This window comes from Bombina bombina, chromosome 2 (assembly GCF_027579735.1).
Source record: "Bombina bombina isolate aBomBom1 chromosome 2, aBomBom1.pri, whole genome shotgun sequence".
NCBI classification, from domain to species: Eukaryota; Metazoa; Chordata; class Amphibia; order Anura; family Bombinatoridae; genus Bombina; species Bombina bombina.
The window spans coordinates 1,412,143,954-1,412,162,927 of record NC_069500.1 but is presented as its reverse complement, the minus strand read 5'-3'; the positions used below and the strand labels follow the sequence as shown (position 1 = coordinate 1,412,162,927).

General features: G+C 38.5%; 1 protein-coding gene across 1 annotated transcript in view; it reads left to right on the top strand.

Moving 5' to 3' along the window:
- SFXN5 (sideroflexin 5) overlaps positions 1–18,974 on the top strand; it is a 923,442-nt gene that overhangs the window by 737,264 nt on the left and 167,204 nt on the right. Inside the window, exon 13 of the mRNA XM_053704357.1 lies at positions 12,788–12,905. Within this exon, the coding sequence (XP_053560332.1) occupies positions 12,788–12,905 (118 nt within the window). The remainder of the gene's footprint in view (positions 1–12,787; positions 12,906–18,974) is intronic.

Genomic DNA, 18,974 nt, shown 5'->3' with positions numbered 1-18,974 from the left:
ATTACCAGTTTGTGGCTCTTCCCTTCGGATTGGCCACGGCTCCCAGAATTTTCACAAAGGTGCTAGGGTCCCTTCCTAAGGCCGCGGGGCATAGCAGTGGCGCCTTATCTAGATGACATCCTAATTCAAGCGTCGACTTTCCAACTAACCAAGTCTCACACGGACTTCGTGTTGGCCTTTCTAAGATCTCATGGGTGAAAAGGTGAACGTAGAAAAGAGTTCTCTTCCCCTCTCACAAGAGTTTCATTCCTAGGGACTCTGATAGACTCGGTGGACATGAAAATATTTCTGACGGAGGTCAGGAAATCAAAGATTTTAGCCACCTGCCGAGCTCTTCATTCCATTCCTCGGCCGTCAGTGGCTCAGTGTATGGAGGTAATCGGGCTAATGGTAGCGGCAATGGACATAGTTCCGTTTGCTCGCTTAAATCTCAGACCACTGCAACTATGCATGCTCAGACAGTGGAATGGGGATTATTCAGATTTATCTCCTCAGATAAATCTGGATCAGGAGACCAGAGATTCTCTTCTTTGGTGGTTGTCACAGGATCACCTGTCCCAGGGAATGTGTTTCTGCAGGCCAGCGTGGGTTATAGTGACGACGGACGCCAGCCTACTGGGCTGGGGTGCAGTCTGGAATTCCCTGAAAGCACAGGGTTTGTGGACTCAGGAGGAGGCCCTCCTACCGATAAATATTCTGGAATTAAGAGCGATATTCAATGCTCTTCAGGCGTGGCCTCAGCTGGCTTCGGCCAGATTCATCAGATTTCAGTCGGACAACATCACGACTGTGGCTTATGTCAATCATCAGGGGGGAACAAGGAGTTCCTTAGCGATGATAGAAGTTTCCAGAATAATCCGATGGGCAGAGACTCACTCTTGCCATCTATCAGCAATCTATATCCCAGGGGTAGAGAACTGGGAGGCGGATTTTCTAAGTCGTCAGACTTTTCATCCAGGGGAGTGGGAACTCCATCCGGAGGTGTTTGCTCAACTGGTTCAGCTATGGGGCACACCAGAATTGGATCTGATGGCGTCTCGTCAGAACGCCAAACTTCCTCGTTACGGGTCCAGGTCAAGGGATCCTCAGGCAGTACTGATAGATGCTCTAGCACTACCCTGGTTGTTCAACCTGGCTTATGTGTTTCCACCATTCCCTCTCCTTCCGCGTCTGATGGCCAGAATCAAACAGGAGAGAGCTTCTGTGATTTTGATAGCACCTGCGTGGCCACCATGGTCTCTGCCACTGAGACAGGACCTTTTGATTCAAGGTCCGTTCAAGCATCCAAATCTAATTTCTCTGCAACTGACTGCTTGGAGATTGAACGCTTGATTTTATCAAAGCAGGGTTTCTCTGAGTCGGTCATAGATACCTTGATTCAGGCTCGAAAGCCTGTCACCAGGAAAATCTATCATAAGATATGGCGTAAATATCTTTTTTGGTGCGAATCCAAAGGTTACTCATGGAGTAAGATCAGGATTCCTAGGATTTTGTCCTTTCTCCAAGAGGTATTGGAGAAAGGATTGTCAGCTACTTCCTTAAAAGGACAGATATCTGCTTTGTCTATTCTATTGCACAAGCGTCTGGCAGATGTCCCAGACATTCGGGCTTTATGTCAGTCTTTAGTTAGAATCAAGCCTGTGTTTAAACCTGTTGCTCCGCCATGGAGTCTAAATTTAGTTCTTAAAGTTCTTCAGGGTGTTCCGTTTGAACCCATGCATTCCATAGATATTAAGCTTCTATCTTGGAAAGTTCTGTTTCTAGTTGCTATCTCTTCAGCTCGAAGAGTTTCTGAACTATCTGCATTACAATGTGACTCGCCTTATCTTGTTTTCCATGCTGATAAGGTGGTTTTGCGTACCAAACCTGGGTTGCTCCCTAAGGTTGTTTCTAACAGGAATATCAATCAGGAAATTGTTGTTCCTTCTCTGTGTCCTAATTCTTCTTCTAAGAAGGAACGTCTGTTGCACAACTTGGACGTGGTTCGTGCTTTGAAGTTTTATTTGCAGGCAACCAAAGAATTTCGTCAAACATCTTCTTTGTTGTCTAATCTGGAAAGCGTAGAGGTTAAAAGGCTATGGCTACCTCTCTTTCCTTTTGGCTGAAAAGCATCATCCGTTTGGCTTATGAGACTGCTGGACAGCAGCCTCCTGAAAGAATTACAGCTCACTCTACTAGAGCGTTGGCTTCCACATGGGCTTTTAAAAATTATGCTTCTGTTGAACAAATTTGTAAGGCTGCGACTTGGTCTTCGCTTCATACCTTTTCCAAATTTTCCAAATTTGATACTTTTGCTTCTTCGGAGGCTATTTTGGGGAGAAAGGTTTTGCAAGCAGTGGTGCCTTCCGTTTAGGTTCCTGTCTTCTCCCTCCCTTCATCCGTGTCCTAAAGCTTTGGTATTGGTATCCCACAAGTAAGGATGAAACCGTGGACTCGGTACATCTTGCAAAAGAAAACAAAATTTATGCTTACCTGATAAATTTCTTTCTTTTGCGATGTACCGAGTCCACGGCCCGCCCTGACTATTCAAGACAGATAGTATTTTTTATTGAAAACTTCAGTCACCTCTGCACCTTATAGTTTCTCCTTTTTCTTCCTTGGCCTTTGGTCGAATGACTGGGGGTTGGAGTTAAGGGGGAGCTATATAGACAGCTCTGCTGTGGGTGCTCTCTTTGCCACTTCCTGTTAGGAAGGATAATATCCCACAAGTAAGGATGAAACCGTGGACTCGGTACATCGCAAAAGAAAGAAATTTATCAGGTAAGCATAAATTTTGTTTTTAAAACAATAACAATTCTGGTGTAGACTGCCCCTTTAATCTAGGCTGTCTAAACTGATACTGAACAAAGGATCTTTGGGTTGTATTGCATCACTCTCTAAAAAGCAAGGGTGTACACCAGACATCCTCAAGATTAGTCCTTCAGAGGTTTTGGCATATCGGCTGGCTGAGCATCATGGGAAATGTAGTTCCAAAACCTCTAGAGGGCTGAGTTTGAGGCTGTCTGCTGTAGACCAACCCTAATTGTAGCCTAACACTAACTGCTAACTGCTGGTGTTTCAGATGGTTGTAAACAGGTCACAGTTTGTTTGTTATGATATTTCTATTTAGACATTTTAGTAAGACCTTTGACAGTATTACTAAACAGAATCCCCATGCAAAAACAGTGTGTAGGTACCTATGGGAGTAAATCCGTTCCAATCTATTACATTTCTTAATAGAACATGAAGTTTAAACAACTTTCTAATTTTCTTCTATTATCAAATGTTCTGTGATCTCTTGGTATCTTTTGTTGAAAAGCAGGGACGTAAGCTCAGGAGTGTGCACGTGTCTGAAACACTCTGGCAGCAGTTTTGCAAGAGCACTAGAGGGCAGCACTATTTCCTGTCATGTAGTACTAATGTTATTCATTTGCTAGAGCACTAGAGGGCAGCACTATTTCCTGTCATGTAGTACTAATGTTATTCATTTGCTAGAGCACTAGAGGGCAGCACTAGTTCCTGTCATGTAGTACTAATGTTATTCATTTGCTAGAGCACTAGAGGGCAGCACTAGTTCCTACCATGTGGTGCTCCAAACACCGACCTTGATATGTCTTCAACAAAGAATACCATGGGAACAAAGCAAATGTGATAATAGAAGTAAATTGGAAACTTTTTTTTAAATTGTTTGCTCTGTCTGAATCACAAAATAAACTTTTGGGGTTTCATGTCCCTTTAAACCAATCAAATTAGTAAACAATGTATCAGCTAAATACAGATAAATAAATGAAAGCTCTAATAAATAGGGGTACACAATGCTTCTAAAGGTTAATAAACAGGGGTACACAATGCTTCTAAAGGTTAATAAACAGGGGTACACAAGGGTTCTAAAGGTTAATAAACAGGGGTACACAAGGGTTCTAAAGCTCTAATAAACAGGGGTACACAAGGCTTCTAAAGGTTAATAAACAGGGGTACACAAGGCTTCTAAAGGTTAATAAACAGGGGTACACAAGGGTTCTAAAGCTCTAATAAACAGGGGTACACAAGGCTTCTAAAGGTTAATAAACAGGGGTACACAAGGCTTCTAAAGCTCTAATAAACGGGTACACAAGGCTTCTAAAGCTCTAATAAACAGGGGTACACAAGGCTTCTAAAGCTCTAATAAACAGGGGTACACAAGGCTTCTAAAGGTTAATAAACAGGGGTACACAAGGCTTCTAAAGCTCTAATAAACAGGGGTACACAAGGCTTCTAAAGCTCTAATAAACAGGGGTACACAAGGCTTCTAAAGGTTAATAAACAGGGGTACACAAGGCTTCTAAAGCTCTAATAAACAGGGGTACACAAGGCTTCTAAAGCTCTAATAAACAGGGGTACACAAGGCTTCTAAAGCTCTAATAAACAGGAGTACACAATGCTTCTAAAGGTTAATAAACAGGGGTACACAAGGGTTCTAAAGGTTAATAAACAGGGGTACACAAGGCTTCTAAAGGTTAATAAACAGGAGTACACAAGGCTTCTAAAGCTCTAATAAACAGGGGTACACAAGGCTTCTAAAGGTTAATAAACAGGGGTACACAAGGCTTCTAAAGGTTAATAAACAGGGGTACACAAGGCTTCTAAAGCTCTAATAAACAGGGGTACACAAGGCTTCTAAAGCTCTAATAAACAGGGGTACACAAGGCTTCTAAAGCTCTAATAAACGGGTACACAAGGCTTCTAAAGCTCTAATAAACAGGGGTACACAATGCTTCTAAAGGTTAATAAACAGGGGTACACAAGGCTTCTAAAGCTCTAATAAACAGGGGTATACAAGGCTTCTAAAGGTTAATAAACAGGGGTACACAAGGCTTCTAAAGCTCTAATAAACAGGGGTACACAAGGCTTCTAAAGGATAATAAACAGGGGTACACAGGGCTTCTAAAGCTCTAATAAACAGGGGTACACAAGGCTTCTAAAGCTCTAATAAACAGGAGTACACAAGGGTTCTAAAGGTTAATAAACAGGGGTACACAAGGGTTCTAAAGCTCTAATAAACAGGGGTACACAAGGCTTCTAAAGCTCTAATAAACAGGGGTACACAAGGCTTCTAAAGGTTAATAAACAGGGGTACACAAGGCTTCTAAAGGTTAATAAACAGGGGTACACAAGGGTTCTAAAGCTCTAATAAACGGGTACACAAGGCTTCTAAAGCTCTAATAAACAGGGGTACACAAGGCTTCTAAAGCTCTAATAAACAGGGGTACACAAGGCTTCTAAAGGTTAATAAACAGGGGTACACAAGGCTTCTAAAGCTCTAATAAACAGGGGTACACAAGGCTTCTAAAGCTCTAATAAACAGGGGTACACAATGCTTCTAAAGGTTAATAAACAGGGGTACACAAGGGTTCTAAAGGTTAATAAACAGGGGTACACAAGGCTTCTAAAGGTTAATAAACAGGAGTACACAAGGCTTCTAAAGCTCTAATAAACAGGGGTACACAAGGCTTCTAAAGGTTAATAAACAGGGGTACACAAGGCTTCTAAAGGTTAATAAACAGGGGTACACAAGGCTTCTAAAGCTCTAATAAACAGGGGTACACAAGGCTTCTAAAGCTCTAATAAACGGGTACACAAGGCTTCTAAAGCTCTAATAAACAGGGGTACACAATGCTTCTAAAGGTTAATAAACAGGGGTACACAAGGCTTCTAAAGCTCTAATAAACAGGGGTATACAAGGCTTCTAAAGGTTAATAAACAGGGGTACACAAGGCTTCTAAAGCTCTAATAAACAGGGGTACACAAGGCTTCTAAAGGATAATAAACAGGGGTACACAGGGCTTCTAAAGCTCTAATAAACAGGGGTACACAAGGCTTCTAAAGCTCTAATAAACAGGAGTACACAAGGGTTCTAAAGGTTAATAAACAGGGGTACACAAGGGTTCTAAAGCTCTAATAAACAGGGGTACACAAGGCTTCTAAAGCTCTAATAAACAGGGGTACACAAGGCTTCTAAAGGTTAATAAACAGGGGTACACAAGGCTTCTAAAGGTTAATAAACAGGGGTACACAAGGGTTCTAAAGCTCTAATAAACGGGTACACAAGGCTTCTAAAGCTCTAATAAACAGGGGTACACAAGGCTTCTAAAGCTCTAATAAACAGGGGTACACAAGGCTTCTAAAGGTTAATAAACAGGGGTACACAAGGCTTCTAAAGCTCTAATAAACAGGGGTACACAAGGCTTCTAAAGCTCTAATAAACAGGGGTACACAAGGCTTCTAAAGGTTAATAAACAGGGGTACACAAGGGTTCTAAAGCTCTAATAAACAGGGGTACACAAGGCTTCTAAAGGTTAATAAACAGGGGTACACAAGGCTTCTAAAGGTTAATAAACAGGGGTACACAAGGGTTCTAAAGCTCTAATAAACAGGGGTACACAAGGCTTCTAAAGCTCTAATAAACAGGGGTACACAAGGCTTCTAAAGCTCTAATAAACAGGGGTACACAAGGCTTCTAAAGCTCTAATGAACAGGGGTACAAAAGGCTTCTAAAGCTCTAATAAACGGGTACACAAGGCTTCTAAAGCTCTAATAAACAGGGGTACACAAGGCGTCTAAAGCTCTAATAAACAGGGGTACACAAGGCTTCTAAAGTTCTAATAAACGGATAAACAAGGGTTCTAAAGGTTAATAAACAGGGGTACACAAGGCTTCTAAAGCTCTAATAAACAGGGGTACACAATGCTTCTAAAGGTTAATAAACAGGGGTACACAAGGATTTTAAAGGTTAATAAACAGGGGTAAACAAGGCTTCTAAAGCGCTAATAAACAGGGGTACACAAGGCTTCTAAAGGTTAATAAACGGGGTACACAAGGCTTCTAAAGCTCTAATAAACAGGGGTACACAAGGCTTCTAAAGGTTAATAAACGGGGTACACAAGACTTCTAAAGCTCTAATAAACAGGGGTACACAAGGCTTCTAAAGGTTAATAAACAGGGGTACACAAGACTTCTAAAGCTCTAATAAACAGGGGTACACAAGGCTTCTAAAGGTTAATAAACAGGGGTACACAAGGGTTCTAAAGCTCTAATAAACAGGGGTACACAAGGCTTCTAAAGGTTAATAAACAGGGGTACACAAGGCTTCTAAAGGTTAATAAACAGGGGTACACAAGGGTTCTAAAGCTCTAATAAACGGGTACACAAGGCTTCTAAAGCTCTAATAAACAGGGGTACACAAGGCTTCTAAAGCTCTAATAAACAGGGGTACACAAGGCTTCTAAAGGTTAATAAACAGGGGTACACAAGGCTTCTAAAGGTTAATAAACAGGGGTACACAGGGCTTCTAAAGGGTAATAAACAGGGGTACGCAAGGCTTCTAAAGCTCTAATAAACAGGGGTACAAAGGCTTCTAATGGTTAATAAACAGGGGTACACAAGGCTTCTAAAGGTTAATAAACAGGGGTACACAAGGCTTCTAAAGCTCTAATAAACAGGGGTACACAAGGCTTCTAAAGCTCTAATAAACAGGGGTACACAAGGCTTCTAAAGCTTTAATAAACGGGTGCACAATGCTTCTAAAGCTCTAATGAACAGGGGTACAAAAGGCTTCTAAAGCTCTAATAAACGGGTACACAAGGCTTCTAAAGCTCTAATAAACAGGGGTACACAAGGCGTCTAAAGCTCTAATAAACAGGGGTACACAAGGCTTCTAAAGTTCTAATAAACGGGTAAACAAGGGTTCTAAAGGTTAATAAACAGGGGTACACAAGGCTTCTAAAGCTCTAATAAACAGGGGTACACAATGCTTCTAAAGGTTAATAAACAGGGGTACACAAGGATTTTAAAGGTTAATAAACAGGGGTAAACAAGGCTTCTAAAGCGCTAATAAACAGGGGTACACAAGGCTTCTAAAGGTTAATAAACGGGGTACACAAGGCTTCTAAAGCTCTAATAAACAGGGGTACACAAGGCTTCTAAAGGTTAATAAACGGGGTACACAAGACTTCTAAAGCTCTAATAAACAGGGGTACACAAGACTTCTAAAGCTCTAATAAACAGGGGTACACAAGGCTTCTAAAGGTTAATAAACAGGGGTACACAAGGCTTCTAAAGCTCTAATAAACAGGGGTACACAAGACTTCTAAAGCTCTAATAAACAGGGGTACACAAGGCTTCTAAAGGTTAATAAACAGGGGTACACAAGGGTTCTAAAGCTCTAATAAACAGGGGTACACAAGGCTTCTAAAGGTTAATAAACAGGGGTACACAAGGCTTCTAAAGGTTAATAAACAGGGGTACACAAGGGTTCTAAAGCTCTAATAAACGGGTACACAAGGCTTCTAAAGCTCTAATAAACAGGGGTACACAAGGCTTCTAAAGCTCTAATAAACAGGGGTACACAAGGCTTCTAAAGGTTAATAAACAGGGGTACACAAGGCTTCTAAAGGTTAATAAACAGGGGTACACAGGGCTTCTAAAGGGTAATAAACAGGGGTACACAAGGCTTCTAAAGCTCTAATAAACAGGGGTACAAAGGCTTCTAATGGTTAATAAACAGGGGTACACAAGGCTTCTAAAGGTTAATAAAGAGGGGTACACAAGGCTTCTAAAGCTCTAATAAACAGGGGTACACAAGGCTTCTAAAGCTCTAATAAACAGGGGTACACAAGGCTTCTAAAGCTTTAATAAACGGGTGCACAATGCTTCTAAAGCTCTAATAGACAGGGGTACACAAGGCTTCTAAAGGTTAATAAACAGGGGTACACAAGGCTTCTAAAGCTCTAATAAACAGGGCTACACAAGGCTTCTAAAGCTCTAATAAACAGGGGTACACAATGCTTCTAAAGCTCTAATAAACAGGGGTACACAAGGCTTCTAAAGCTCTAATAAACAGGGGTACACAAGGCTTCTAAAGCTCCAATAAACAGGGGTACACCAGGCTTCTAAAGGTTTTTAGATAAATGAACAAACCACGGAGGCAAATGGTTTCATTATGGACTGTACTGGGTTTAAATGCAGTTGGTTTTCCCTCTTTACAATTAATATCAGTTTGTAGTTTCATTTTATTATTGCAAAAGATTCAAGCATGCAATTAACATTCTGATGACCATAGAAAAGTGTTTTAGTTACAGATGAGAATTGAATAGCAGTTTAAAATTTGTATTAAAGCAAATATATATTGAGCTTATTGGCACGTGAACTGAGCATGGACAAAAATATAAGCAGTGAAAAAAGAAATACTTTGCAGTCAAGAGAAGCTTTTCAAAAACTGCCAAAATGGGTTTTCAAGAGGTGAAGGTTGTACAATCTGGAACCAAATTGTGCATAAAGCTTCTAGAAGAGTGTTTTCTTAGGGATTAGAATGGCTTTGATCTAAAACAATGCTTCTCAATTCCAGTTCTCAGGGTACACCAGCAGGTCAGATTTTCTGGATTTCTAAACTAGAGCACAGTGAGTGAGAACATGGGTATTGGCCTGTTTTCACTCAAGACTTCAAATTTAAAACTAAAAAAAAAAAAAAGCTACATAACGCAATTTGACATCCTGTTGAGATGGAATGGGGGCCATATTATTTACACTTTCTATTTAAATTTGCAAAATATTTCATTTCTTCATTGGCCACAGTTAGAGTTGCCCAGTTATAATGTTTGCCATTTCTATATTTGGGCTGTTTTATCATTTCTGTAAGAATTAAATAGCTTAGGAAAAGCTTATCTGATGTTTTATTTTTATGCATGAGGTGTCTAATACACAGTTGCTCCATGTGCATAATTGTGACCTAAGTTGAGAATTTATTGTAGCACATTTATGTATTAAAGGGCAGATAAAAATACCCTATGCAACCGCTCAGTAGCATGTGAATGCAAAACTTGTTTATTATATGATCCCTCCCTTTAATCAATTTGTAGGAGTAGAGCTCACTAATCGCATTCTGTTGTAGACACATTTGCTAGGTTACTGTGTCACCACATATGCAGAGCCCAACACAATGGCAGAGACAAGCCGCTGGCACAGAATAAGCGTCAGCTGTTTTTAAGCACTTTTGTTACCTACCTGCGAGAAAATAGTATAAACCTGACAGTTTTATTAGAGCTGGCAGCCTGGCCGTGCATTGAGGAGCTGTGTAATCTCTTGTACCTATCACCTCACTGTCGCTGACACACTTCACATTCTCACCGATCAGTTTTGCTACTTCCTGCGTAGGTGTTCCAACACATCCTAAGCTCTAGATTACAGTGAAGTTTTCTCAGACAAAGACTGGTTTGGCTCAGTCTTTCTGTTTATCGGGAACTCGCAGCCCTAAGGGCCTTCATTTGAATTTGCGCTTGCTGGAGTCATTATGTGAATATCTCTCACGTTCACTTCTGATTGTGCTGAAGCAGATAGGAATCAGACAAATTGCAACCAAAAGTTCTTCCCTTAAACTAATGAGCGATATCTGTTAATTAGGGAAACCATTGGGCTATTGATGGCTACAGAAGATAGACAGAAATTATCAGTTGAGTTCAGTCTTCTTCCCAAGGCGCTTGAGGCATTGAAATACCTCATAAAAGTGCATGGGCATGTGCCAAGATTTGGTGTTAAGAAAAGAAGCCGCTACCAAAAATATGACTTCACCTTTATATAGTGCCAGCTGTGTGAGATGATTAATGTGAAAAGTAAACATTGATAGGCACAGATCATAAAACCAGGCATGTTATTATTTACTTTATTTACATGCTAAGCCAATGAGTGAATTAAAGAAGGATCATATGGCACTCCTGTGTACATAGAGACAGAGCATGTTTCTGTATTCCTATAAACTTTACTGTCTTCTAGGAGTCAGCTCATTGTCATGCTGTACTCATGCAAGGAGAAAGAGAATATTCTATACCTTATATTTCAAGTTCTAAACCTGGGAGTGCTTGCTAGTCATAGGATCCAGGGTACCACAGGTTGACGTTGAGCATTCTGAACCCTGGTTTTTATATTAGGCAGGTGTCTGTGTCTCCTCACAGTATAAGGAAAGGTAGGTAGCTATTTATCTTTCAATATGCTTCATCTGACGAAATGACATTTTTCGCACACCTGTATCTGTTTTAGTAATACATAAATAGACCTATAGCAGTGAAACAATACTGGTTTAAGAGATCCAGCTCTTCCTTCCATCCAAAAGGACAATACAGTAAGACAAAATAATATATATCAGACGAGAAACTGATCATTTATAGCATGCATTGTTACTTGACGTCTTTTGTGTTTAACATAAACATTTCTGTATTTTTCTTTGTTTTATTTACCTAAAAATGTTGATGTTTATGAAAAAAACGCAATTCTGAAATTAATAAATATTCATGTCAATGTTTTTTTTTTGTAATTTACATTCATATAAGATTAAATGTGTTTTATTTATTTTGATTCCCCCCCTTTATTTTTAGACATAAATGAAATTTTGTTGCACTTTTAAGAACCATGACTGACATTTGCAAATGTTTAATAAAATTTCTTAAGCTTAGAATGTATTTTAAAAAAAAAAAGAGAGAGATTTTATTTCCTTTAATATTATTGCTTTAAAAAAAAATACAGTCTCCATTCTACAATCAACTGAGAGATTGTATTTCCTTTAATATTATTGCTTAAAAAAAAATAATACAGTCTCCATTCTACAATCAACTGAGAGATTTTATTATTTCTCTTTTGAGAATAAAGTATTTACAATTTAAAATGTTATTCTTTATTTATTTGCTAATTAGTTGTGTCTATTAATTCAAATAAACCACTGCTAAAAAATGCAATGGAAGAATATACATTAAATAAAGAAATTCATGTTAAAAAATAATCCTTTTTTTTTTTAAAATATAAATTAACAAAAAAAGGGGGCTAAAGAAATAAATTTATTTATGGGTTGTTTGTTTCCTGACTGTAAAAAACACATATAAAAAAACCACTGATTCATACAAAAAGTTAGATATTTAATTCAGAGATTCTATATAAGTTACTAGTTTAGTATACAAAGAGGCTAAATGTCCTGATGTGAAGAAGATATAATTTATGTTAAATATAAATATATACTAAAAGGAATATTATTGTTTACATGTTTCTAAATGTTTCTAGAAATGTATTTAAAAAAAGCTTTATAATGTGTAAGATATATAAAATCTAATTAGCCTTAATGTTGTGGTGAATATAGATATATTACTGTTATAAATATGTAGTATTTATTGGTGGTTTATACAACTATCTTAAACCACCAATAAATACTACATATTTATAACAGTAATATTACTATATTCACCACAACATTAAGGCTAATTTGATTTTTATTTATTTATTTAGATTTTTTTTGTTTTTGTTCTTTGTTTTTTATAATTTTTAAATTTACTGCTATTTATTTTAATAATAGTTTACTAGTAATGAAGAATGAAAGACATGTTTAGTGGAAATACACCGTTTATTTGATTTCCTCTCATATTACCCATGTGCCAGTAAAAAATACAACAATGTAACGTGCATTTTTCTGTTAGTGTTGTGCACTGTTACTAACAGAACCTGCCTCTTTTTTACTGCCTTCATCAAAGCAAATGTTTAAATATATTAAGGCTTTTGGGGGTAAATGCTAAAAAAAAACAAAAACAATTTCTCTCTCTTTACTGTTTGCGTTTTCCATGGTTAACTTGGTTAATGTTTTTTTGGACACAATATACAATGGTAGTAATAATACTATGCTTTTTATGATCATGTTGCAAATTATTATAGAGTATAATTGCTGCACACAGATAATCTACAGGGCTCAAGGAGTTTCCTTTTTGGAAATGAATAATAAAATCTTTTATCTCTTTTGCAGGACGTCGTTGCTGCGATCGTGCCCAAGACTGGTCCTCCCAGTGCATAGCCTTGTCTGCCTTGCTGCCTTCGGACTGGCTCTTCCGCTAGCTATCAGCCTGTTCCCTCAGATGTCTGAGGTAGTGACTTTATATTTGCATTTATTGTAAATCCTTTAAAGTGACATTAAATACATTCTAGATAGAGTCAAGTATTCAAAGCAAATATTAGTTTAACAAAAAATGTAGATGTAGTTTTTTTTATTATTGTATTAGTTGTTTAAATATTGAAAACATAATTGTAAAGGTTTAATGTCCATAAAACAATGAGCACTCCTATGTTGTAACCCATAATTCTTTCTCTGCTGAGACCAATCAGGTACAGTTATAAAGTGGTCACTTGAGTATGCAACCAATGAGTGCCTGGAATACTGCATTGTCTGGAGTCAGAACTTCCCCTTTATACATGAATTTATTAGCAACAAAAGCTCTAGCAGACAATATTCTCTGTGCTTTTTTCTGCCACTCACTCCAAGCTACTTATTATTGTCGGCTTCTATATTATGGTTTTAGTAGTGCAGTTATGTATTCATTATTCTTATACAACAAGGAAACCCACATCTTTTCATGAGTCAGGTAGAACATACAATTTATTTCTGTTGACAATTTTGCTTCATTCTTTTGATATCCTTTGTTGAAGGAGCAGAAATGCACTACTTGCTGCACATATTACCTGATCCAATGACAAGAGGCATATATATGCAGCCACCAATCAGCAGCCAGCTCCCAGTAGTGCATTGGTGCGGGTTCTGAGCCTACCAAGATATGCTTTTCATCAAAGGATACCAAGAGTACAGAGTAAATTAGATAATAAAAGTAAATTGGAAAATTGTTTAAAATGCATGATCTATCTGAAGCATGAAAGAAAATGTTTGGGTATCGTGTCGAATTAAGTAAATAAAAAATGTAAGCTTATTAGCAATGGTTAATGCCACTACATTTGTGTCACAGAGTGCCGGTCACATTTCTCCTGTTCATGTATAGATCCAGTTTATAAGATGTTAGGTCTCTGTGTATATGCGTTTGCGTGGCATTATTCTTGCTAAAGAATTACCTATGGCATGTTTATTTGTATTTAGGTTTATATATGTCTGTTTTTTTGTGTTGTGCTGACCTCTGATTTGTAAATATTATACGCAATAGCTTATCCAAATTAGATTCAGTATTTTAAGTGAGTTTTCCTGTAGTTTTAAAGAAGAAATCTTAGTAGCACCGCGGGTTTGTATTTCTCATAAACTCAAAATGTAATCCCCCATAACATATTTACTTATGCATTCGGCTAGATTACGAGTTTTGCGTTATGAGTAAAAAAGCAGTGTTAAGGCTTATAACGCTGCTTTTTCGCTACCGCTGCTATTACGATTCTTGTAGGTACAGCTGTCTCGCACACTATTTTGGCCGTACCGCAAATTAACTTACGCAATTTGCGTAAAGTCTTTTTTCAATGGGACTTCCATAGCGCTGGTATTGCAAGCTTTTTTTTGGAGGCCAAAAAGTGAGCGGTACAGCCTATCCCGCAAGATTCGTAACGCATTCTAAAGTCAGTAGTTATGAGTTTTACACTACAAAGCTGTAGCATAAAACTCATAACTAAAGTGTTAAAAAGTGCACTAACACCCATAAACTACCTATTAACCCCTAAACCGAGGCCCTCCCGCATTGCAAACACTAAAATAAAATTATTAACCCCTAATCTGCTGCTCCCGACATCGCCGCCACTAGAATAAACATATTAACCCCTAAACCGCAGCACTCCCGCCTCGCAAACACTAGTTAAATATTATTAACCCCTAATCTGCCGTCCCTAACATCGCCACAACCTACATTACAGTTATTAACCCCTAATCTGCCGCCACCACTATACTAAAGTTATTAACCCCTAAACCTAAGTCTAACCCTAACACCCCCTAACTTAAATATAATTAAAATAAATCTAAATAAAAATTCCTATCATTACCTAAATAATTCCTATTTAAAATGAAATACTTCCCTATAAAATAAACCCTAAGATAGCTACAATATAACTAATAGCTACATTGTATCTATCTTAGGGTTTATTTTTATTTTACAGGCAAGTTTGTATTTATTTTAACTTGGTAGAATAGTTACTAAATAGTTATTAACTATTTACTAACTACCTAGCTAAAATAAATACAAATTTACCTGTAAAATAAAACCTAACCTGAGTTACACTAATACCTAACCTTACAATACAATTAAATAAATTACCTAAATTAAATACAATTACCTAAATTACAAAAAAAAAAACAACACTAAATTGCACACAAAAAAACAAATTATCAGATATTTAAAATAATTATACCTAATCTAATAGCCCTATCAAAATAAAAAGCCCCCCCAAGATAAAAAAAGCCCTAGCCAAAACTAAACTACCAATAGCCCTTAAAAGGGCCTTTTGCGGGGCATTGCCCCAAAGAAATCAGCTCAACTAACCCCCTGAAGATCGACTTACTGTTCTGAAGACCGGACATCCATCCTCAAGGAAGCGGCAGAAGTCTTCATCCAACCGGGCCGAAGTCCTCAACGAAGCCGGGAGAAGTCTTCATCCAAGCCGGCAGAAGTGGTCCTCCAGACGGGCAGGTCTTCATCCAGATGGCATCTTCTATCTTCATCCATCCAGCGCGGAGCGACTCCATCTTCAAGACATCCGGCGCAGAGCATCCTCTTCTTTCGACGTCTTCTTCCTGAATGAATGTTCCTTTAAATGACGTCATCCAAGATGGCGTCCCTTGAATTCCTATTGGCTGATGCAATCAGCCATTAGGATTGAGCTTCAATCCTATTGGCTGATCCAATCAGCCAATACGATTGAGCTCGCATTCTATTGGCTGATTGGAACAGCCAATAGAATGCAAGCTCAATCCTATTGGCTAATTGGAACAGCCAATAGAATGCAAGCTCAATCCTATTGGCTGATTGGATCAGCCAATAGGATTGAAGCTCAATCCTATTGACTGATTGCATCAGCCAATAGGAATTCAAGGGACACCATCTTGGATGACGTCATTTAAAGGAACATTCATTCGGGAAGAAGACGTTGAAAGGATGCTCTTCGCCGGATGTCATGAAGATGAAGCCGCTCCGCGCCAGATGGATGAAGATAGAAGATGCCGTCTAGATGAAGACTTCTGCCCGTCTGGAGGACCACTTCTGTCGGCTTGGATGAAGACTTCTCCCGGCTTCGTTGAGGACTTCTTGCCGCTTCGCTGAGGACTTCTCCCGGCTTCGTTGAGAATGGATGTCGGCTCTTCAAAACTGTAAGTGGATCTTCAGAGGTTAGTGTTAGGTTTTTTTAAGGGTTTAGTGGGTTTTAGTTTTAGATTAGGGTTTGGGCAGCAATAGAGCTAAATGCACTTTTCAGGGCAATGGGGAGCTTAGGTTTTTTTAGTTAGAATTTTTTTGGGGGGTTAGGTGTGTGGGTGGTGGGTTTTACTGTTGGTGGGGTTTGTATTGTTTTTTACAGGTAAAAGAGCTGATTTATTTGGGCCCCGCAAAAGGCCCTTTTAAGGGCTATTGGTAGTTTAGGCTAGGGTTTTTTTTATTTTGGGGGGGCTTTTTTATTTTGATAGGGCTTTTAGATTAGGTGTAATTAGTTTAAATATCTGATAATTTGTTTTTTATTTTGTATAATTTAGTGGGGGGGGGGGTAATTTAGGTAATTGTATTTGATTTGTGTAATTTATTTAATTGTTGTGTAATGTTAGGTGTTAGTGTAATTCAGGTTAGAATTTATTTTACAGGTACTTTTGTATTTATTTTAGGTAGTAAATAGTTAATAACTATTTAATAACTATTCTACCTAGTTAAAATAAATACAAACTTGCCTGTAAAATAAAAATAAACCCTAAGCTAGATACAATGTAGCTATTAGTTATATTGTAGCTAGCTTAGGGTTTATTTTACAGGTATTTAGTTTTAAATAGGAATTATTTAGGTAATGATAGCAATTTTTATTTAGATTTATTTGAATTATATTTAAGTTAGGGGGTGTTAGGTTTAGGGGTTAATAAATTTAGTATAGTGGCGGCGACGTTGGGGGTGGCAGATTAGGGGTTAATAAGTGTAGGTAGGTTGCAGCGACATTGGGGCGGGAGATTAGGGGTTAATAAATATAATGGAGGTGTCGGCGATGTTGGGGGCAGCAGATTAGGGGTTAATAAGTATAATGTAGGTATCGGCAATGTCCGGAGTGGCAGATTAGGTTTTAATAAATATAATGTCGGTGTCGGCAATGTTGGGAGCGGCAGATTAGGTTTTAATAAATATAATGTCGGTGTCGGCGATGTTGGGGGCGGCAGATTAGGGGTTAATAAGTGTAAGATTAGGGGTGTTTAGACTCGGGGTTCATGTTAGGGTGTTAGGTGTAAACATAAATTTAGTTTCCCCATAGGAATCAATGGGGCTGCGTTACGGAGCTTTACGCTCCTTTATTGCAGGTGTTAGGCTTTTTTTCAGCCGGCTCTCCCCATTGATGTCTATGGGGAAATAGTGCATGAGCACGTACAACCAGCTCACGCTGACTTAAGCAGCAGTGGTATTGTAGTGTGCGGTATGGAGCACAATTTTGCTCTATGCTCACTTCTTGCCTAATAAAGGCGGGTTTAGGAAAACCTGTAATACCAGCGCTGTAGGGAAGTGAGCTGTGACAATAACGTGCAAGTTAGCACCGCACCCCTCATAACGCAAAACTCGTAATCTAGCCAATTGTGTTGTAATTAGATTATTTATTTTGCTGCCCTTTTATAATTTAAGTCCTCAGTGAGGCAGGAGTGGATACTGCAAGACCATGACCATATATGTGTGCTTAACTGACCATGGCAGAGGTCTAAAAGAGGCTTTCAAGGGGAATGAAATAATGCAAATATTGCTTACAAAACATAGTTGTAAATACTTTTAAAACATTTGTGTGTATGTTGCTGTCTTGCAATGCAGTGTTCAGTTGTTGATATATACTATGTAATAAGCTGCTTTTAAACCCTTTCGGGGCAGGTTCGCACATGTGAGCCTGCTTTCCAGACGACTGGTTGCCAGACCACTGCCTCTTAAACTCTCCGCCCCTCTGAGTTGGAGTATAGAAATCACCCGGAATGCGTTTGTTTGGGGTGATTGACAGGGCCTTCTCTTGCTCAATTGGTTGTCCGAGAGAAGGGGGCAGGCGTACAGTGTCCACTGCCCGTTCGCTGCAAAGCTGGCGGATGGGTTCTCAAGTTAACAAACTTGTTCGCACCAGCTTTGTACATGGAACCCTATGTGTATATAAAAATCATTTAAATTTCCTTTTAAGATGCTAAATGTATATTGTTTAAAAATGTAATTTGGTGTATTATTGTTAACACTTTATAGTTAAGTAGTGCAGTGCGTAAGATATGCATAGAAAGTAAAGCTTTTAATGGTGGCTTTTTATATTATAAGTTCATAGGATGGCACTACTCACCTGCGGTCAACCTCTATAAGCAGGGCAGCCCTTATTTCTTCTCTGTCCTTTAATCCCAAAAATCTCTTCTCCACTTGTAATGCCTTCTCTGGTCTCCCAAATAACCATCTACAAGCCATCATTCAAAATACTGATTCTAATATATAAGGCCCTTACTAGCACTGTACCCTCTTATATCTTTGCCCAACTCCCTGTACCCAATACCCACTTCTTTCCTTTTACCGTTACCTCTTTACATTGCCGCCTACAGGAATGTTCAAGAACTGCACCCGTTTGGTGGGATTCTTTGCCTCTCAACAAGACTTGCTTCAACCTTTAGTAGCTTCAAGCTTTTCTTAAAATTGTGGGAGGCTTACATACTATATATATATAAGTGCAAAAAGCAGGGTTGTGGACTTGAGTGGCATGACTTGGACTCAAGTACCACATTTGATGACATGCATCTTGACTCGACTTAGACTTTGACAACAATGACTCACAACTTGACTTGGACCTGAGCCCACTGACTTGGGAATATTAAATAGAAAAAAATATTAATAGTAATTATTTCTTCAAACTTATTATAGATACTGTAAAACATTCCAAATAATCCAATATATATATATATATATATATATATAAAACATTGTATAACCCGCATGCGCAAAAAGATGACTTCTAGCGAAGTTTGCACTTGATCGGGAGTACTAAATAGT